This window comes from Thamnophis elegans, chromosome 4, assembly GCF_009769535.1.
Source record: "Thamnophis elegans isolate rThaEle1 chromosome 4, rThaEle1.pri, whole genome shotgun sequence".
Classification (NCBI taxonomy): domain Eukaryota; kingdom Metazoa; phylum Chordata; class Lepidosauria; order Squamata; family Colubridae; genus Thamnophis; species Thamnophis elegans.
The window spans coordinates 139,981,002-140,002,749 of NC_045544.1; the positions used below are offsets into that span (position 1 = coordinate 139,981,002).

The 21,748-nt window shown below is 47.5% G+C and overlaps 2 protein-coding genes across 2 annotated transcripts in view; one reads left to right on the forward strand and one right to left on the reverse strand.

Annotated features, from left to right (window-relative positions):
- Positions 1-2,639: 2,639 nt before the first annotated feature.
- Positions 2,640-19,270, reverse strand: TTC19 (tetratricopeptide repeat domain 19). Its single transcript, XM_032216904.1, has 10 exons — positions 19,067-19,270; positions 14,356-14,468; positions 13,549-13,659; positions 12,245-12,283; positions 12,058-12,114; positions 9,510-9,571; positions 8,169-8,263; positions 7,054-7,208; positions 5,617-5,779; positions 2,640-3,131 (listed from the first exon to the last, which is right to left on the reverse strand). Exons 1-10 carry the CDS (start codon positions 19,251-19,253, stop codon positions 2,935-2,937), a joined length of 1,179 nt encoding a protein of 392 aa, XP_032072795.1. The 5' UTR covers positions 19,254-19,270; the 3' UTR covers positions 2,640-2,934.
- Positions 19,271-19,287: 17 nt separating this feature from the next.
- Positions 19,288-21,748, forward strand: part of ZSWIM7 (zinc finger SWIM-type containing 7) — a 32,447-nt gene continuing 29,986 nt past the window's right edge. Inside the window, exon 1 of the mRNA XM_032216905.1 lies at positions 19,288-19,370. The gene's annotated coding sequence lies outside the window, so the exon portion shown is untranslated. The remainder of the gene's footprint in view (positions 19,371-21,748) is intronic.

A 21,748-nucleotide genomic window follows, 5' to 3' on the forward strand; every position in this document is an offset into this window, starting at 1 on the left:
TAAGTTGCTTCTCTCCTTGATTAGTTTCCACCCATTGCTTCTTGTTCTGCCCTCAGGTGCTTTGGAGAATAGTTTGACTCCCTCTTCTTTGGGGCAACCCCTGAGATATTGGAAGGCTGCTATCCTGTCTCCCCTGGTCCTTCTTTTCATTAATACAATTACAGTACAATACAATGCAATAGCAGAGTTGGAAGGGACCTTGGAGGTCTTCTAGTCCAACCCCCTGCCTAGGCAGGAAACCCTATACCCGTTTCAGACAAATGGCTATCCAGCATCTTCTTAAAGTCTTCCAGTGTTGGGGCTTTCACAACTTCTGGAGGCAACTTTTTTCCCCACTGATTAATTGTTCTGTGAGGAAATTTCTCCTCAGCTCTAAGTTGCTTCTCTCCCAAGAGAGAGCCAGTGGGCGGCTACCACCGTCTGTCGGTTCCTTGAGTAAACCTTAAATCTGTTCTTATTATTATAATTTATAAAATTTATATGCCGCCCAATCCTGAAGGACTCCTTGGAAGGAGGGTGCAAAGGAAGTGGTGACAATTACACCAAAAAGCAGAATTTTTTTCAAGTTTTGGCAGCGTGAAGGGGGTGGACTTCAACTCCCAGAATCCTCTAATACAGTGTTTCTCAACCTTGGCAACTTGAAGATGTCCGGACTTCGACTCCCAGAATTCCCCAGCCAGCATTCGCCTACTGGGGAATTCTGGGAGTTGAAGTCCGGACATCTTCAAGTGGCCAAGGTTGAGAAACACTGCTCTAATAAACAGGCCGGCTGGGGGATTCTGGGAGTTGAAGTGCAGCCATCTTAAAAGTTGCCGGAAATGGGTCCCCTCATCTACTACCTTTAACTTAGTATATGACCTCTTTTTCTAAAGAAAAAATTGGGGTGGGGGGTGGGGAGGGGATCCTAAAGATTGACAGGACTCAAACAATACGTGGCCAAACTCTCATCATCTCAGTGGGGCTGCTTGTATCTCCACTTGATTCGGCCCCTTGTATACCAAGGTCAAACTGGCAATGGGGTAGGGTAGGGGGGGGCTAAACTTTTGGGTGCCAAGTGCCCCCCCATGCATGCGCCCCCGTGCATGTGCATCCCCTTGCATGCACCCTTCCCTTCCCCGACTCATGTGCGAGCATCTCCTGCGCATGTACCCCTCACTTCCATTTTTGGCTTTCCAAACTGCCTGGACCAACCTGGAAGCCAAAATGGGGTGCGGGGGCACACTGTAAGCGCCCCCCCCCGGTGCCCCATTTTGGCTTCCAAGTTGGTGCAGGCCTTCCAGGCCCAAAATGGGTTCATGAACACCCCCCCCCCAAAAAATGCAATGTGAGTGTCCCCCCCCCCCCCCGCCGCCGCACATGGGCCCGTCGAGCTGGGCTGGATTGGCGGCTGGTGTGCCCACCGAGGTTCCATCATGGGTGTAAGGGGGGGGGGAGGTTCCTTCTGCTTGTGCAGGGGGCTTGGACCCTCCCCACTCTAGTTAGTCTAATCTCATCTGTAGTTAACGCCAACTAGTAAGGGCCTGTTGTGTCCCCACCCACCCCAGCAGAACTGGCAGCAGAATCAGACAGTGAGGAGGGTTGGGGAGGAACCTGGGCCAGTTCTGGAGTCTGGGGAAGGCTCGGATGAGGGCTCTGTGTCGGAGGCAGAGATGAGGCCAGGGCCGTCTGACAGTTATCAGCTGCCTTCGGAGTCAGATATCATTGAAGCAGAAGAACAGCTGGAGCCTGTTCCCAGTGTGCGCATACACAGAGTTGCCAGACGAAGGGAAGAGCTAAAGAACAGGGGCCGACTTGGGAGTCAGTCCACAGGTGGACGGTGAATGGCCCCTCCCAGGGGAAATAAAAGAGGAGCAAAAGGGGAGTGGAGTTTGCAGGAGACAATTAGTTCCACTTGGGAGTCAGTCCACAGGTGGACAGTGAATGGCCCCTCCCAGAGGAAACAAAAGAGGAGCGAAAGGGGAGTGGAGTTTGCAGGAGACAATTAGTTCCACTTGGGAGAAAGGCCACAGGTGGACAGTGAATGGCCCCTCCCAGAGGAAACAAAAGAGGAGCGAAAGGGGAGTGGAGTTTGCAGGAGACAATTAGTTCCACTTGGGAGTCAGTCCACAGGTGGACAGTGAATGGCCCCTCCCAGAGGAAACAAAAGAGGAGCGAAAGGGGAGTGGAGTTTGCAGGAGACAATTAGTTCCACTTGGGAGAAAGGCCACAGGTGGACAGTGAATGGCCCCTCCCAGAGGAAACAAAAGAGGAGCGAAAGGGGAGTGGAGTTTGCAGCAGACAATTAGTTCCACTTGGGAGTAAGGCCATAGGTGGACAATGAATGGCCCCTCCCAGAGGACATAAAAGAGGAGCGAAAGGGGAGTGGAGTTTGCAGGAGACAATTAGTTCGCTTCATTGGTTCGTGACTCTCCGAGGCTCCTTGCCAAGTTCTCCAGAGATCGGCCTGGCAGCTCTCCAAGCCAGATGAGGTCTGTGACCGTAAATCCTCCCATGAAAGACTTTGCTGGATGAGAAGGAGCAGAATCCACAATCAATTAATAAAAGGGGGTTTTGTGGCGAAAAGGAGTTTGCTTCAGGCTCTCGGGAAGCCTCGGTCAAAACAGGGACCAGCCTCCATGAGGCCTAGCTGAATGCCCGGGGAATTAAAAATAATAATTTTATTGCATAAGCTGCAGGTCTCTCCGCTTTATACAGCCCGGGGCTCCAAACTGGGGCTCTCCTCGCTTTATACAGCCCGGGGCTCCAAACTGGGGCTCTCCTCGGGGGTCCTCACTTTCTGCCCCCCAGCTGGCATCCCCTAGGCTCCGTCCTTGTGGGCAGGGCGCAGATCGAGGGTCGTCCCTGTGCCGTGTTGCCCTTGCGAGCGGAAAGGAATGCCTACTGCAGTTGGGACTCTCTTGCAAGCCAACGGCGGGAAGCTTGGGGGGTGGGCGGTCACTCCTCCTGCCCCTCTGCCCCATCCTTGCCCGCGCCCGTCTCCTGCAGGCCGGTTTTCCCCCTGGATCGCACCCGCTTCCTCTTCGCCAGCTGAGCCAGTTCCTTTGTGATGTATCGCACAGCGATGCCGTCACCCGATTTCTCGGCCACTTCCAGGGCGGTTTGGTAGACCTGCCTGGCCTGGGAATAATCTCCTGAAAAAAGGGTTGATAATAGAAAATACAGGTAAGTCCTCGACTTCACGACCGCTTGTTTAGTGACCTAAGTCACAACGTCACTGAAAAAAGTGACTGGGGGCTCTTTTTCACATTTGCGACTGTTGCCACATCTCCATGGTCATGTGATCAAAATTGGCAACCAACCGACTAGAATTTATGACGGTTGCCATGTCCTGGGGTCACGTGATCCCCTTTTGCGACCACCCGACGAGCCAAGTCAATGGGGAAGCCAGATTCACTTAATTACCACAGTTACACGCTTAATAACCGTGGCAAGAATTGGGCATGACTGCATAACCACCTTACTTAGCAACGGGTACTCCGGCAACCGACTGTTTTTGGGAGGTGAAAGGACTACCAGTATATAGACAGTTAAGAGAGCCAGGGGTTAAAGGCACCAGGAGTACTGAATTCTAATCACCAGGAGACGGTGAGTTCTAGTGCCACCTTAGGCATGAAAGCCAGCTGGGTGACTTTGGGCCAAGCACCAGGAGATTGGGAGTTCTAGTCCCGCCTTAGGCATATTGGGCCAATCACCTAGGAGGCACTTGAGTTCTAGTGCCGCTTGGCCTTAAGCAGCTGGTGACTTGGGCCAATCACCAGGAGAATTGGAGTTATAGTCCCGCCTTAGGCATATTGGGCCAATCATCCAGGAGCCCTGTGAGAGTTCTAGTCCACGCTTAGGCAGAAGCCAGCTGGGTGATTTGGGCCAATACGCAGGAGACGGTGAGTTCTACTCCCGCCTTAGGCATATTGGGCCAATCATCCGGAGACATTGAGTTCTAGTCCTGCCTTAGGCATATTGGGCCAATCGCCAGGAGACGGTGAGTTCTACTCCCGCCTTAGGCATATTGGGCCAATCACCAGGAGACGGTGAGTTCTAGTCCCGCCTTAGGCCTATTGGGCCAATCACCAGGAGACGGTGAGTTCTAGTCCCGCCTTAGGCATATTGGGCCAATCATCTGGAGACATTGAGTTCTAGTCCCGCCTTAGGCCTATTGGGCCAATCACCAGGAGACGGTGAGTTCTACTCCCGCCTTAGGCATATTGGGCCAATCACCAGGAGACGGTGAGTTCTAGTCCCGCCTTAGGCCTATTGGGCCAATCACCAGGAGACGGTGAGTTCTAGTCCCGCCTTAGGCATATTGGGCCAATCATCTGGAGACATTGAGTTCTAGTCCCGCCTTAGGCATATTGGGTCAATCGCCAGGAGACGGTGAGTTCTAGTCCCGCCTTAGGCATATTGGGCCAATCGCCAGGAGACAGTGAGTTCTAGTCCCGCCTTAGGCATATTGGGCCAATCACCAGGAGACATTGAGTTCTAGTCCCGCCTTAGGCATATTGGGCCAATCACCAGGAGACATTGAGTTCTAGTCCTGCCTTAGGCCTATTGGGCCAATCACCAGGAGACGGTGAGTTCTAGTCCTGCCTTAGGCCTATTGGGCCAATCACCAGGAGACGGTGAGTTCTAGTCCCACCTTAGGCCTATTGGGCCAATCACCAGGAGACGGTGAGTTCTAGTCCTGCCTTAGGCCTATTGGGCCAATCACCAGGAGACGGTGAGTTCTAGTCCTGCCTTAGGCATATTGGGCCAATCACCAGGAGACATTGAGTTCTAGTCCTGCCTTAGGCCTATTGGGCCAATCACCAGGAGACATTGAGTTCTAGTCCTGCCTTAGGCATATTGGGCCAATCACTGGAGGCATTGAGTTCTAGTCCTGCCTTAGGCATATTGGGCCAATTGCCAGGAGACGGTGAGTTCTAGTCCCACCTTAGGCACGAAAGCCGGCTGGGTGATTGAGAATCTCAACAGAATTTGTAAAAGTTGGAAAATAAATGTAAAACAGAAGAACACAATGACAACAATCCAATGCAGTGCAACACAAATACGATCATACAGCGCAGATAGTCCTCGACGTACGACCACAATGGAGCCCAAGATTTCTGTTGCTAAATGAGAAATTTGTCCAAGTGAGTTTTCTTCCCTTTTACGACTTTTCTGGCCGCTTTTGTTAAGTGAATCCCTGCCGTTGTTAAGTGAGTAACACTGTTGTTAAGTGAATCTGGCTTCCCCGTGGACTTGGCTTGTCAGAAGGCCACAAAAGGGGAGGCCCTGCCTCCCACCGGCCAGCCTGTCTTCGGGTCCCTGAGGCGCAGGTGCACATGGCCACGCATGCACGGGTGCATGTCTGCGCATGCATGCTTCTGTGTATATTGCGTGCATTCCCACACCTTTCAGTTTGCGCATGTGCACACTTTAATTAATTCAGAATAGTGCTGGAAGGGACCTTGGAGGTCATCTAGTCAAACCCCCCCCACCCACCCAAGTAGGAGCCCCTATGCCATTTCTGACCGATGGCAGTCCAGTCTCTTCTTGAGAGCTCCCGGATATTTCCCCCCCCCCCCTCTTCCCATCTCCCTGCCCCACAAGGCTGATTCTCACCCGGAGGCCCCCTCTCACCTTTATGAATCAGGATGCCGGCCAGGTTATTCAGGATGACGTGGGTATCCGTGTGCTGGGTCTGCTGGGCCAGTTCGGCGGCTCTGCTCACTTGGGCGTAGGCTTCGTCGTAGAGGCCCTGAGTGTCCAGCGCCGTGGCCAAATCGTTCATCACCACCACGGTCTGAGCCGGGGAGGAAGGAAGGGGGGAAAAAAGGGGTGGGGGAAACCCCCAGATCAGAAGGGAGAAGAATGAAGTCGAGGGACTCCGAAGCCAGCGAGGCTGCCCTGCTCCGGGAGTTTTGCAAGCTTTTATTTGGCTCATCTGCCGCTTCCGGCATTTGGGCTGGTGAAGAGAAGAGAAAGCAATGAAAGTTTGGTTTTGCCGATCCAGAAGATTTGATGTTGTAGGAATGGCTGGTTCTCCCTGACTGTGTCAAGTGAAAGTTGGAAGCTGTGCTAAGAACAATTAGAAGACAATTTCTCTCTCTTTCTTTCTCTTTCTTTCTCCTCCCTCCCATCTATCCATCTTCCTCTTTTTTCTATACTTTTCTTTCTTTCTTCCTTCCTTTCTCTTTCTCTTTTCTCCCACCTGTCCATCTTCTTCTTTTTTCTATCCTTTTTTCCTTCCTTTTCTTTCTTTCTTCCTTTCTCTTCCTTTTTCCTTTCTCCCACCTATCTGTCTTCCTCCCTCTTTTCTATCCTTTTTTTCTTCCTTCCTTTTCTTTCTTTTTCTTTCTCTTTCTTTCTCCTTCTTTCCTACCACCTATTCATCTTCCGCCCCCTTCTTTCTGTCCATTTCTTTCTTTCTTTTCTTTCTTTCTAATCACTTCTTTCTTCCTTTCTCTCTTTCTCCTTCCTTCCTCCACTTATCCATCTTCCTCCCTCTTCTTTCTGTCCCCTTCTTTCCTTTCTTTCTTCCTCTCTTTCTTTCTCCTTCCTCCCATCTATCCGTCTTCCTCCCTCTTTTTTCTATCCTTTTTTCTTTACTTTTCCTTCCTTCCTTCCTTCCTTCCTTCCTATCTCTATTTCTCCTCCCTTCCTCCCACCTATCCATCTTCCTCTTCTTTCTATCCTTTTCTTTCTTTCTCTCCCTTTCTTCCTTCTTTTCTCTCTTTCTTTCTTTCTCCTCCCTTGCTCCACTTATCCATCTTCCTCCCTTTTCTTTCTATCTCTTTCTTTCTTTCTTTCTTTCTCTCCACCTTTCCCCGCTCCCCTTCCCTTCCCTTAATTTCTTTTTTCTTCTTCTTCTTTTCTTTGTATTTGACATAATAAAACGAAACCTTCAGAAACATTTTAAAAAGAAAGAAAAAAGGATTATGGAATGGGAAGGAACCTCAGAGGCCATCTAGTCTAGCCTCCTGCTCCAACAGGAAACCCTATCCAGTCTATGAACCCTGTCAGCCCGATGAGTTCCTGCCCTTCTGCCCTTCATCCTGGAAGCCCCGCAGGGCTCACCTGGGGGTGTCTCTCCCCGTTGACCTCCATGGCGATCTTCAGCGCCCGCTCGTACATCGTCTGGGCCAGCGCTGTCTGGTTGTGCGCCAGGAGATAGCGGGCGTAGGAGTCCATACTCATGGCCAGGAGAAGGTGTGCGTTGACCCGCTCTTCCTCTGGAACAAGAGGGGAAGAGAGCGTGAACCCAGCCCGGCCCCGGTCTCCATTACAGGCAGTCCTCGACTTACGACCATTCATTTAGTGACCGTTACGAGTTACAAAATGGGACTTTGGACCGTTTCTCACACTGAAGACTGTCGTGATTTAGAACCATGCTTCACACTTACGTCTGCTGCAGCATCCCCACGGTCAAAATTCAGACGCTTGGCAGCTGACTCGTATTTATGACGGTTGCAATGTTCCCATGGGGGGGAGGTGTCACGTGATCCCCTTTTGCGACCTTCTGACAAGCAAAAGGGGAAGCCAGATTCACTTAACAACCGTGTGACTCACTTAACGATTGCAGGGATTCACTCTACAATGGCGGCAAGGTCGTAAAATGGGGCGGAACTTACTTAAGAACTGTCTCGCACAGCAGCGGAAATCTTGGGCTCCATTGTGGCCGTAAGTCGAGGACTACCTATAATAGCATGAACTATAATTCCCAGAAGGTTCCTCCTCCCTCCACCAAGTATCAGGTAGTCCTCCACTTACGACCAGCATGCTCATCACAGTCATAAGAAGTTGTAAAATGCATTGGTCCCCAGCCTGATTTTTTGGCTGCAGTCATAAAGTGAATGCCGTGGTCGTTAAGCGAACCCATGGTTCACTATGGGAGCAGTCTGGCGGGAAAACCAGAAGCAAATGCCGTCGTTTTTGACAAAACCGTCCTAAAATGCGTTCCCGTCACCACAGGATGCCGCAAAACAGCTGTAAATGCGGGTTCTGAGAGCCTGAAGTTTCATCACACGGCCACAAGGGGGCAGCAACTGTCAGAATCTGGGTTCTACGTAGCAGTCCGGGAGCTCAGTCGTAACTTCAAACAGTTGCTAAGTGTTTGGTCGTAAGTCGAGGACTACCGTAAGCAAATTCTCAGGAAGGCCAACAGGTCTGGGCAGCCCCTCTTGGTCCTCTACCTGGCAAGGTGCCCGCGGGCATCTCCTTCTGCTTAGCGACTTTCTCCTCCAGGGTCAGGATACAGAACTGGTAGCCGGCCAGGGCGAGTTTGTCCCTGCGCAGGAAAAATAAAACAGGGAAACGTTTATTTAGAGTTCCTTTGGGGGTTCACATTTTATAACTAAAGAGGTGGTTTCCCCCAAAGTATCTTTAAGGTAAAGCTTTCCTTCGCACATCTGTGCTAGTCGTTCCCGACTCTAGGGGGCGGTGCTCATCTCCGTTTCTAAGCCGAAGAGCCAGCGCTGTCCGAAGACGTCTCCGTGGCCATGTGGCCGGCATGACTCAATTCCGAAGGCGCACGGAACACTGTTCCCTTCCCACCAAAGGTGGTTCCTATTTTTCTACTTGCATTTTTCACGTGCTTTCGAACTGCTAGGTTGGCAGAAGCTGGGACAAGTCACGGGAGCTCACTCCGTTACGCGACGCTAGGGATTCAAACCGCCGAACTGCTGACCTTTCTGATCGACAAGCTCAGCGTCTTAGCCCCTGAGCCACTGCGTCCCTTAAAGTAGTTTTACATATACATATATTTTTTCTTTGAGAGTGGGCATCAGAATTTCATTTTTTCAATGTGTGCCAGTGTGTTCACGGAAAAAAGTGACAATAAAGTTTATGAATATATACATTAATATATATTGTGCTATATTATATATTAATATATTCACATACGTACATGTTAATAACCTTTTTGTCACTTTTATCTATGAGACTGGCACACGTTAAAAAAAATGAAATTCTGATGCCCACTTTCAAAAAATATGTATATCCTTACCCATACAGGCACATACATAAACATATGCTTCACACGGAAATATGTTCTTTCTTTCTTTCTTTCTTTCTCTCTCTCTCTCTCTCTCTCTCTCTCTCTCTCTCTCTCTCTCCCTCCCTCCCTCCCTCTCTCTCTCTCTCTCCCCCTCTCCCTCTCTCTCTCTCTCACACACACACATAATATTTGGGTAAACCAGGTGATCTGCGGGAAATAAAAACACTTAATCTCCCCCTTGGTTCAGCTGATAAAGTGAGGAGAACTTGTGGCTTAGAGGTTAATGCAACTTAACCCAAGCTCTCTGGGATTTGAAGTCCGTTTGAAAGGAGACCGGCTGGGGTCTTCTGGGAGTGGAAATCCACCCATTTGCAAAGGATGTGAGCTGAGGAATTCTGGGAGTTGAAGTCTGCATATCTCACCAGGCTGGCTGTGGCATTCTGGGAGTTGGAGTCCACCCCTCTTAATACTGCCCAGCTTGAGAAAGACTCTGCTAGGTTCCAGCCAGGGAAAGGGACCAAGTGGTGACCAAACTTACTGGTTTTGAGCCGCGTAGATGCTGGCCAGCTTCAGGGACATCTGGAGGATAGCATTGTCATCCTGGAGGATAGGGGAGTGGGGGGCAAAGGGGGGGGGTTGATGTGTAAGACATCAGCATCCTAAGCATGATAACCCCCACCAACCACAAGACCAATAACAAACGTTTCAGGACCCAGCTAGGTAATGCCATCAGGGATGGAAGGGAAGGGGGTTTGTGGAGGAGGAAGAGGAGGATTGTGGGGTCCTTCATACTCTCTTAGATGGGTCGTTTTCTTTCAGATGTTTCATGACCCAGCTAAGTAACACTATCAGGGATGGAAGGGAAGGGGGTTTGATGGAGGAGGAGGAGGAGGAGGAGGAGGAGGAGGAGGAGGAGGATGATTATGGGATCCTTGGTGCTCTGAGTCTGGTTGTTTTCTTGCAGACATTTCATCACCCAACTAGGTAACGGCATCTGGGCTAGGAGGGAGAGGGGGGAGCTGTGCAGTGAAGAAGGAGAACAAGAAAGAAGAGGAAGGCTGTGGGGGTTTTGGTGCCCTCTGAGCTTGGTGGTTTTCTCGAAGGCATTTCATGACCCAACTAGGGAACATCATCAGTACTAGATGGGAATGGAAGGGAGTTTGTGGAGTAAAGGATACCATGGTATCCTTCTGCGACGACTGCGGGAGGTGGGGGTGGGAGGCACTGTTTTGCAGTGGTTCTCCTCCTACCTCTCGGACAGGTCGCAGTCGGGGTTGGTGGGGGGGCAGAGATCGTCCCTGAGGCCCCTAAAATATGGGGTGCCACAGGGTTCGGTCTTATCCCCCCTACTATTTAACATATACATGAAACCACTGGGCGAGATCATTCGGAGGCACGGGATAAAATACCATCAATATGCGGACGATACGCAATTGTATCTGTCCGCCCCGTGCCAACTCAATGAAGCGGTGGATGTGATGAACCAGGGTCTGGAGGCCGTTAGGAACTGGATGAGCGCTAACAAACTGGTACTCAACCCGGACAAGACCGAGTGGCTGTTGTGTTTCCCTCCCAACAATTCGGCTAATGTTCCATCTATCAGGCTGGGGGGTCAAATTTTATACCCCTCAGATAGGGTTCGTAACTTAGGAGTCCTCCTGGACCCACAGCTGACTTTCGACCATCATCTGTCGGCTGTGACCAGGGGGGCATTTGCCCAGGTTCGCCTGGTCCGCCAGTTGCGGCCCTACCTAAACCGGGAGGCTCTCGCAACAGTCACTCGAGCCCTTGTGATCTCTAGGCTGGAATACTGCAATGGGCTCTACATGGGGTTGCCCTTGAAGTGCATCCGGCGACTGCAGTTAGTCCAGAATGCAGCCGCGCGAGTGATAGTGGGCGCACCGCGGTTCGCCCACGTTACACCCATCCTCCGCGAGCTGCACTGGCTACCTGTCGATCTCCGGGTGCTCTTCAGGGTACTGATGACCACCTTTAAAGCACTCCATGGTAGTGGATCTGGGTACTTGAGAGACCGCCTCCTGCCGATTACCTCCCTCCGACCGATTAGATCGCACAGACTGGGCCTCCTCCGAATTCCATCCGCCAGTCAATGTCGACTGGCGACTACACGGAGGAGAGCCTTTTCTGTTGCAGCTCCGACCCTGTGGAACGATCTCCCCGTCGAGATCCGCACCCTCACCACCGTCCAGGCCTTCCGCACAGCCCTCAAGACCTGGCTCTCCCAACAGGCCTGGGGATAAGTCCTTAATTTGCCCCACCCGAGTGTTGAATGTAGAATGCATGTTGTGTTTTTACTACTTATCTTGTTTTCATATCGTTTATTGTGTATTGTTCCCCCTCCCTAATGGCTGTAAGCCGCCCTGAGTCCCCTCAGGGAAAAGGGCGGCCTATAAATTTTAATAAAATACCTAAAAAAAAAAAAAAGGAGGAGAAAAGGAGGAGGAGGAGGAGGAGGACTGTGGGGTCCTTGGTGCTCCCTTAGCTTGGTGGTTTTCTTGCAGACATTTCGTTACCCAACTAGGTAACATCATCAGTAATAAAAGGGAGTTTGCGGAGTAAAGAAAGAGAAAGGGAGAAGGAAGAGGAAGAGGAGGAGGAAAAGGACTGTGGCGTCCTTGGTGCTCTCTGAGCATGGTGGTTTTCATGCAGACATCTCATTACCATACTAGGTAACATCGTCAGTGCTAGAAGGGAGAGCTGTTTGTGGAGTAAAGAAAGAGAAAGGGAGGAAGAGGAGGAGGAGGAGGAGGATTGTGAGGCCCCTGGGTGCTCTCTGAGCTTGGTTGTTTTCTTGCAGACATTTCGTTACCCAACTAGGTAACATCATCAGTAATAAAAGGGAGTTTGCGGAGTAAAGAAGGAGAAAGGGAGGGGGGGGAACAACTCCTTGGTGCCCTCTGAGCTCTGTTGTTTTCTCCCAATTGGAGATGCTGGCTGGGGAATTCTGGGAATTGTAGGCCAAAAGACTTAAATGGCCACCTTTCAGACTCCCCGGTCTGGAGGAAGGAGATGCAAAATCACGGGGACCCTCCTGGGGCAGGTTCCTAGCCCAGAAACGTACTTACTTGCTTTACGTCCCCGGCCAGCATGTAGCTCATGGTGACTTTGAAAAGCTTTTCGGCCTGGAAGGAGGAGGAGGAGGAGCAGAGGAGGGTCAAGGAGGTTGGAGGAAAGGGGTTGGCCCTAGCCCCCCACCCCACCCAATGCCATGCCCAGAGGGAATTGTGGGTCCCCCTCTAATGATTTCCTTACCTTCACCAGCTCTCCCCTCAGGAAGGCCAAGTTTGCCATCTGGAACACACCAAGGAAATAGAGTTATTTCGCTTTTCTCACTGCTCCATAGGAGAGTTTTTTTATGTTTCACTGATTTCTACTTGTGTGTGATAGATGGATGGATGGATGGATGGATGGATGGATGGATGGATAGATAGAGATATGAGAGAGAGAGAGAGAGAGAGAGAGAGACAGAGAGAGAGAGAGACAGAGAATGAGTGGATAGATAGATAGATAATAGATAGATAGTTAGATATAGATAGATATGAGAGAGAGAGGGAGAGAGAGAGAATGAGAGGATAGATAGATAGATAGATAGATAGATAGATAGATAGATAGATAGATAGATAGATAGATAGGTAGGTAGGTAGGTAGGTAGGTAGGTAGGTAGGTAGGTAGGTAGATGATAGATAGATAGATAGATAGATAGATAGATAGATAGATAAGAGAATGAATGGATAGTGGATAGATAGAGAGAGAGAGAGAGAGAGAGTAATAGAGAGATATGAGATAGAGAGAGAATGAGTGGATAGAGAGATAGATATAGTGATTGAGAGATATGAGAGAGAATGAGTGGATAAAGATAGATAGATAGATAGATAGATAGATAGATAGATAGATAGATATAGTGATAGATATGAGAGAGAGAGAATGAGTAGATAGATAGATGATAGTGATAGTGATAGTGATAAAGAGATATGAGAGAAAGAGAGAGAATGAGTGGACAGATTGAATAGATGGATGGGTGGATGGATGGATGGATGGAGATAGATAGATAGATAGATAGATAGATAGATAGATAGATAGATAGATATAGTGATAGATATGAGAGAGAGAATAAGTGGGTAGATAGATCGATAGATCGATATAGATATAGATAGTGATAAAGAGATATGAGAGAGAAAGAGAGAATGTGGATAGATTAAATAGATGGGTGGATGGATGGAGATAGATAAATAATGATGATGATGGATGAAAGATGATAGATAGATAGATAGATAGATAGATAGATAGATAGATAGATAGATAGATAGATAGATATAAAGAGATATGAGAGAGAAAGAGAGAGAATGAGTGGATAGATTAAATAGATGGATGGATGGATGGTGATAGATAGATAATGATGATGATAGAGAGGCAGACAGATATGATGGCTGGATAGATAGATAGATAGATAGATAGCAGAGGCCTTTCCTGGAAGGAACTGTGGAGAAGAAGCACCAGGGGAGGGTCAAGGAGGAAATGCTTGAAGGTCATAAGAACGGGGGGGGGGGGAGACTAACCATGTCATACGTGTAGATAATGGCGGCGTTGTTGCTTGATTGCTGAGAGAGCCAGGAGGCTTCATGCAGGAGGCGCTCGGCTTCCTCCAATTCTCCTTTCATGATCTTCAGCTAGTGGTAGGAAGGAAGGGAGGAGGAGAAGGAAGGAAGGAAGGGGGGGGGAGAGAGGAAGATATGGGGAAAAGAGAAGGAAGGAAGAAAGGAACAGAAGGAGGGAGATGAGAAAATGAAAAGAGAAGGGAGGGAGGGAAGGAAGGAAGGAATGGAAGAAAGAAGGAAGGGAAGAGAAAGGGAAGGAAAGGAGGGAGGGAAGGAAAGAAAGAAAAAAAGAAGGAAGAGAAAAGAGAAGGGAGGGAGGGAGGGAGGGAGGAAGATGAGAAAGTGAAAAGAAGAAAGGAAGGAAGATAAGAAAGGGAAAAGAGAAGGGAGGGAGGGAAGGAAAGGAAGAAGGGAAAAGAAAAGGAAGGAAGGAATGCCGGGAGGGAGGAAGATGAGAAAGGGAAAAGAGGAAGGGAGGGAAGAAAGGAAGGAAGGAAAGAAGGAAGAGGGGAAAAACCTAATTAAATTAGCAAACGCAGCCTAGTGGCTCCCCAAAAGAGAGTTTAAAACATGATGGCACCCTTATAAAAATCAAGATAGACTTGACTTCCCCACCACCCCTGGCCCCATAGATGGAGAGGGAGCCAAGCCCAAACCCCTGACACCCCCCCCCATCCCAGAGGTAGAAGAGCCCCATGCTGTGGGGGGCGCTTTTGTCCTCCCCCAGAGGGCAGGGGGGGATTCCCCTTCCGAGCTGTCTGTGCTCACCTTGGCTCTTTTCAGCAGCAGAATGATGGCGTCCTCGGGGTCTTCCTCCTTGGCCTTTCCTTCCTCTCCCTCCTCCTCCTTCTTCCCAGCATCTCCAGAGAAAAGGAAGAAGGCTGGGAGACAAGCAAAGCCGGAGAGGTTGGGATAGGGGAGGGGAAGACCCCCTCCTCCATATCCCCCCAGTTAGAAAAAAACAGACAAATGGCAGAGATGCCTTGGAATTAATAGAACAGAATTAGAATTAGGAATTGAATTAGAATTATTATTAGAAATAGAATAGAAGAATAATTAGAAATTGAATTAGAATTATTATTAGAAATAGAACAGAATAAGAATTAGAAATTGACTTAGAATTATTATTAGAAATAGAATAGAATAAGAATTAGAAATTGAATTAGAATTATTATTAGCAATAGAATAGAATAAGAATTAGAAATTGAATTAGAATTATTATTAGCAATAGAATAGAATTAGAAATTGAATTAGAATTATTATTAGAAATAGAATAGAATAGAATTAGAATTAGAAATTGAATTAGAATTATTATTAGCAATAGAATAGAATAGTATAAGAATTAGAAATTGAATTAGAATTATTATTAGAAATAGAATAGAATAGAATAAGAATTAGAAATTGAATTAGAATTATTATTAGAAATAGAATGGAATAGAATAAGAATTAGAAATTGAATTAGAATTATTATTAGCAATAGAATAGAATAAGAATTAGAAATTGAATTAGAATTATTATTAGCAATAGAATAGAATTAGAAATTGAATTAGAATTATTATTAGAAATAGAATAGAATAGTATAAGAATTAGAAATTGAATTAGAATTATTATTAGAAATAGAATGGGATAGAATAAGAATTAGAAATTGAATTAGAATTATTATTAGAAATAGAATAGAATAGAATAAGAATTAGAAATTGAATTAGAAATATTATTAGAAATAGAATAGAATAGAATAAGAATTAGAAATTGAATTAGAATTATTATTAGAAATAGAATGGAATAAGAATTAGAAATTGAATTAGAATTATTATTAGAAATAGAACAGAATTAGAATTAGAAATTGAATTAGAATTATTATTAGAAATAGAACAGAATAAGAATTAGAAATTGAATTAGAATTATTATTAGAAATAGAATAGAAGAATAATTAGTAAAATTAGAATTCATATAATTAGAATTGCAATTAGAATAATTAAAATTAGAATTATTAGAATTAGAATAGAATAGCAGAGTTGGAAGGGACCTTGGAGGTCTTCTAGTCCAACCCCCTGCCTAGGCAGGAAACCCTATACCGTTTCAGACAAATGGCTATCCAGCATCATCTTAAAGACTTCCAGTGTTGGAGCATTCAAAACTTCTGGTAGCAAGGAGTTCGGCTGATTAATTGTTCTAACTGTGAGGAAATTTATCCTTAGTTATAAGTTGCTTCTTTCCTGGATTAGTTTCCCCATAAAAGGAATCAATATTTCCCTTGCTAAGCGAGACAGCTGCTAAGTAAGTTTGACTTGAAGTCCACCTCTCTTAAAGCCTGCTGGCTGGGGGATTCTGGGAGTGGAAGTCCATCCCTCTTAAAGCATTGCTGGCTGGGGGATTCTGGGAGTGGAAGTCCTCCCCTCTTAAAGCATGCTGGCTGGGGGATTCTGGGAGTGGAAGTCCTCCCCTCTTAAAGCATGCTGGCTGGGGGATTCTGGGAGTGGAAGTCCTCCCCTCTTAAAGCATTGCTGGCTGGGGGATTCTGGGAGTGGAAGTCCATCCCTCTTAAAGCATTGCTGGCTGGGGGATTCTGGGAGTGGAAGTCCTCCCCTCTTAAAGCATGCTGGCTGGGGGATTCTGGGAGTGGAAGTCCTCCCCTCTTAAAGCATGCTGGCTGGGGGATTCTGGGAGTGGAAGCCCTCCCCTCTTAAAGCATGCTGGCTGGGGGATTCTGGGAGTGGAAGCCCTCCCCTCTTAAAGCAGGGTGGCTGGGAGATTCTGGGAGTGGAAGTCCACTCCTCTTAAAGCATGCTGGCTGGGGGATTCTGGGAGTGGAAGTCCTCCCCTCTTAAAGCAGGGTGGCTGGGAGATTCTGGGAGTGGAAGTCCTCCCCTCTTAAAGCAGGGTGGCTGGGGGATTCTGGGAGTGGAAGTCCATCCCTCTTAAAGCATTGCTGGCTGGGGGATTCTGGGAGTGGAAGTCCTCCCCTCTTAAAGCATGCTGGCTGGGGGATTCTGGGAGTGGAAGTCCTCCCCTCTTAAAGCATGCTGGCTGGGGGATTCTGGGAGTGGAAGCCCTCCCCTCTTAAAGCATGCTGGCTGGGGGATTCTGGGAGTGGAAGCCCTCCCCTCTTAAAGCAGGGTGGCTGGGAGATTCTGGGAGTGGAAGTCCACTCCTCTTAAAGCATGCTGGCTGGGGGATTCTGGGAGTGGAAGTCCTCCCCTCTTAAAGCAGGGTGGCTGGGAGATTCTGGGAGTGGAAGTCCTCCCCTCTTAAAGCAGGGTGGCTGGGAGATTCTGGGAGTGGAAATCCTCCCCTCTTAAAGCATGCTGGCTGGGGGATTCTGGGAGTGGAAGCCCTCCCCTCTTAAAGCATGCTGGCTGGGGGATTCTGGGAGTGGAAGTCCTCCCCTCTTAAAGCATGCTGGCTGGGGGATTCTGGGAGTGGAAGTCCTCCCCTCTTAAAGCATGCTGGCTGGGGGATTCTGGGAGTGGAAGCCCTCCCCTCTTAAAGCATTGCTGGCTGGGGGATTCTGGGAGTGGAAGTCCACTCCTCTTAAAGCATGCTGGCTGGGGGATTCTGGGAGTGGAAGCCCTCCCCTCTTAAAGCAGGGTGGCTGGGAGATTCTGGGAGTGGAAGTCCTCCCCTCTTAAAGCATGCTGGCTGGGGGATTCTGGGAGTGGAAGTCCTCCCCTCTTAAAGCATGCTGGCTGGGGGATTCTGGGAGTGGAAGTCCTCCCCTCTTAAAGCATGCTGGCTGGGGGATTCTGGGAGTGGAAGCCCTCCCCTCTTAAAGCATTGCTGGCTGGGGGATTCTGGGAGTGGAAGTCCACTCCTCTTAAAGCATTGCTGGCTGGGGGATTCTGGTAGTGGAAGTCCACCCCTCTTAAAGCATTGCTGGCTGGGGGATTCTGGGAGTGGAAGTCCTCCCCTCTTAAAGCATTGCTGGCTGGGGGATTCTGGGAGTGGAAGTCCATCCCTCTTAAAGCATTGCTGGCTGGGGGATTCTGGGAGTGGAAGTCCTCCCCTCTTAAAGCATGCTGGCTGGGGGATTCTGGTAGTGGAAGTCCACCCCTCTTAAAGCATTGCTGGCTGGGGGATTCTGGGAGTGGAAGTCCTCCCCTCTTAAAGCATTGCTGGCTGGGGGATTCTGGGAGTGGAAGTCCTCCCCTCTTAAAGCATTGCTGGCTGGGGGATTCTGGGAGTGGAAGTCCTCCCCTCTTAAAGCATGCTGGCTGGGGGATTCTGGTAGTGGAAGTCCACCCCTCTTAAGCATTGCTGGCTGGGGGATTCTGGGAGTGGAAGTCCTCCCCTCTTAAAGCATTGCTGGCTGGGGGATTCTGGTAGTGGAAGTCCACCCCTCTTAAAGCATTCTGGCTGGGGGATTCTGGGAGTGGAAGTCCATCCCTCTTAAAGCATTGCTGGCTGGGGGATTCTGGGAGTGGAAGTCCTCCCCTCTTAAAGCATTGCTGGCTGGGGGATTCTGGGAGTGGAAGTCCTCCCCTCTTAAAGCATTGCTGGCTGGGGGATTCTGGGAGTGGAAGTCCATCCCTCTTAAAGCATTGCTGGCTGGGGGATTCTGGGAGTGGAAGTCCATCCCTCTTAAAGCATTGCTGGCTGGGGGATTCTGGGAGTGGAAGTCCTCCCCTCTTAAAGCATTGCTGGCTGGGGGATTCTGGGAGTGGAAGTCCTCCCCTCTTAAAAGTTTGGATAAAAAAGTGATCTAAGATTAAAACAAAAATCAATATAGAGCTTGCATGCCTTTAAAGCAGCCTCTCTCTCCACCTACAGTTTCCAGAGACAGGACAGCCCCTTGTCTGGAAGGGTGTAAGGTGGCCTGTTTGGGCAGGGGGAGGGACTAGATGACCTCCAGGGCCCCTTTCAGCTCTTGGTGATCTGTATTCTGGTACTGAATGCCCAGCAGCCACTGCCCGTGTTTCCTGAGTATAATAATGATAGGAAGTCAAAGGCAGCTGGGAAGGGGGGCGGTGGCTTTTATTTATTCATTTTTAAGAGTATAAAATTTTGTTATAGTATAGATCTAGGTGCTTTGACATAACACTTAATATATGTGTGCGTGTGTATAAATTATTTTATTTATATAATTGTATAATTATTTTATTTATATTATTTATTTATATTTTTTAATATTTATTAATATTTATTTATATTTTTTAATATTTTTTAATATTTTTAATATTTATTTATATTTATTTATATTTATTTATATTTATTTATATTTATTTATATTTATTTATATTTATTTATACATATATACATATACATATATATGCTTCTTTTCTGGCACAGGGATTCCTTTCCAATCAATTTGTTGCCTTAATTAATAATTTAATGGAATAAATCTTTAAAAAATCGAGAAAACTTATTTTCAATCAATACCGCCATTCCATTTAATCCTTAAAAGCCACGCCCACATAGGAAGCCACGCCCACTCTCGTCATACCCGAGTCTCCATTGGACAAGGAGACACGCCCCCTTTCACCTGATAGGCTGAGGCCGCTGCCAACCCGGACGGCTCCTCCCGCTGCCGCTTGCCGTGGCGTCCTTCGGCCCAGGCCTCCGTTTCTGCCCGGCCGCGGCCTCGTTTGCGCCAGCCGGTGTCGAGCGGCTACGGCGGCCGTGACGAGGCCTCGCTGAGGCAGCCGCAGCAGCGACGAGAAAAGGGACATAGCCCTTTAAGACGAGGCGGAGGAAAGAGGGAAAAGCCGCAAGGGTGACTCGGACGACGGCGGTGACGTCACTCCCTCGGCACGTGATTGGAGAGGCGAAGCTGGATGTTTGGTCACGTGAGTTCCGCGTTCGATGTATAGACCACTTCGTGTAGAGCGGTGCAGCGTTGAGGTCTTGCGAGAAATTTTTCCTCTGTTTGGAAAAATGAGCGAAATCCAAATTGTTGTTTTATATATTTATCACTACGGGAAGGAGAAATGGGCGTGTTCGGAAATATTCATTACTTGACAAATATCGGACACTGCACTTAGTTTTCCTGACCTCGGGTATTGGAGGAGGACACACTCCACTTTTCTAGCTCTTCGTTCGTTCTGCTGTGCACATGCGCAGAAAAGACCGTAAAGTGTCACTTGAGTATATCAGGCGCTTTCCACTTAATCCTCCACAGGAGGCGCTCGACGTCTGCGCCACAGCTTTCCATCTCTCCGTTATTGCAGTGTTTCTCAACCTTGGCAACTTGAAGATGTCTGGACTTCAACTCCCAGAATTCCCCAGCCAGCAAATGCTGGCTGGGGAATTCTGGGAGTTGAAGTCCAGACATCTTCAAGTGGCCAAGGTTGAGAAACACTGCGTTATTGGGCGGGATAGGGAGGAGAAAGCGGGATCTCACGTGACTGAAGTTAGCCAGTCAGATCAGAGCAGGTGAACGCTTTGTTGCTAGGCAACGGAGCGGCAGCGGCCTTTTGGAAGAGCCGTTCTGTTCCCGCCTCGATTTGTTTTAAGTTTCGTACAAAATTGCTCATATTTCATATATATATATTTTTGTTTAGAAAAACAAAAAACCTCCAATACTAGCCACATCATGTCAAACGTTATGCCATATTTTTGTACCACCGCATTGAAAAACATTAAGCGGGGTAAAGTTAATAAAATAATAAAATTAATCATGTGAATTAAATTTTAAAAAAGTAATTCTGAACACAGGTAATCCTCGACCTACAACCATTCATTTAGTGACTTCAGAAGTACAAAGGTGCTGAAAAAAGGGGCTTACGGCCAGTCCTCACACTTATGACCATGACAGCATTCGCCACATCACATGATCAAATTCAGTTGGCATGTGTTTATGACACTTGTGACATCCTAGGGTCAGGTGATCAACATCTGCAACCTTCCCAGCTGGTTTCCAACATGCAAAGTCAATGGGAGAAGCCTGATTTGCTTAGTGACCATCTGATTCACTTAACAACTGCCATGATTCGCTTAACAACCGTGGCAAAAAGTCATAAAATCAGGCTTGGCTCACTGAGCAACCGCCTTGCCCAGCAATGGAAATTCTAGTTCTTATTTGTGTTCTTAATAGGAATTTTGGTAGCTTAAAAAATAGGATTTTAAAAAGTTAAAACTTACAAGTAAAAATAAATCCTATTTCTTGCCAACACGGTTAGTCCCTGACTTACAACCACGGTCCCAACATTTCTGTTGCTAAGCAAAACAGTTGTTAAATGAGCTTTGTCCTATTTTACAACCTTCCAGGCCGCTGTTAAGTGAATCGTTAAGTTAGTAACACGATTGTTAAGTGAATCTGGCTTCTCCATTTACTTTGCTTGTCACAAGGTCGCAAAACGGGTCACTGCAACAGTCATAAATACGATCCAGTTGCCAAGCCTCTGAATTTTTATTACATGACCATTGGGGGGGGAGGACGCTGCAACGGTCGTAAGGGTGAAAAATGGTCGTAAGTCACTTTTTTCAGTGCCATTGTAACTTCGAATGGTCACTGAATGAACTGTTGTAAGTCAAGGACTACTTGTACCCACAAGTGCTTTTTCCCGTGTTTTGTTTCAAACATATATATGTGTGTGTGTGTGTGTGTGTATTTATTTATTTATTTATTTATTTATTAGCACAAATACAACATATATATGTATGTATGTATGTTTTTATTTGTGCTGATAAATAAATAAAGGGAGACTAGTATAGATCTATTTCAAGCTATTTAGCTCTCATCAGCTAGCCATACCCTTACTGGGATTCGAACCTGTGCTGTATTGCATCTTAGGCAAACGTCTAAGCCATTAAGCTACAGGTCTCCTCCTTATCAGCTGAAGCCAGGGAAGAAGGTATATATTTAGAGTCACAACCCCTGGTAAGCCCCAATTATGGGAGGAAGCTAACTGCTTCCAACATCTGTCAATCAGCTCGTCACAAGAGTCCATCACGACAGAAACCCAATATTTTTACTGTTGCCTTTGTTATATTTGTGTTTTTATTTGTGCTGATAAATAAATAAAGGGAGACTAGTATAGATCTATTTCAAGCTATTTAGCTCTCATCAGCTAGCCATACCCTTACTGGGATTCGAACCTGGGCTGTATTGCATTTTAGGCAGATGTGTTAACCATTAAGCCACAGGGTTCTTCTCCTTATCAGCTGAGCCAGGGAGAAAGGTATATATTTAAAGTCACAACACCTGGTATGCCCAAATATGGGA

Bases quoted from the DNA above. Each gene is read 5' to 3' on its own strand.
- TTC19 (XM_032216904.1), bottom strand. From the start codon at position 19,253: ATGTCCCTTTTCTCGTCGCTGCTGCGGCTGCCTCAGCGAGGCCTCGTC. The intron at 8,264-9,509 runs GTAAGTTTGGTC...TTTCCTGCGCAG, and splicing joins ATCTACGCGGCTCAAAACCA to GGACAAACTCGCCCTGGCCG. The intron at 7,209-8,168 runs GTAGAGGACCAA...CTCTTGTTCCAG, and splicing joins GCCCGCGGGCACCTTGCCAG to AGGAAGAGCGGGTCAACGCA.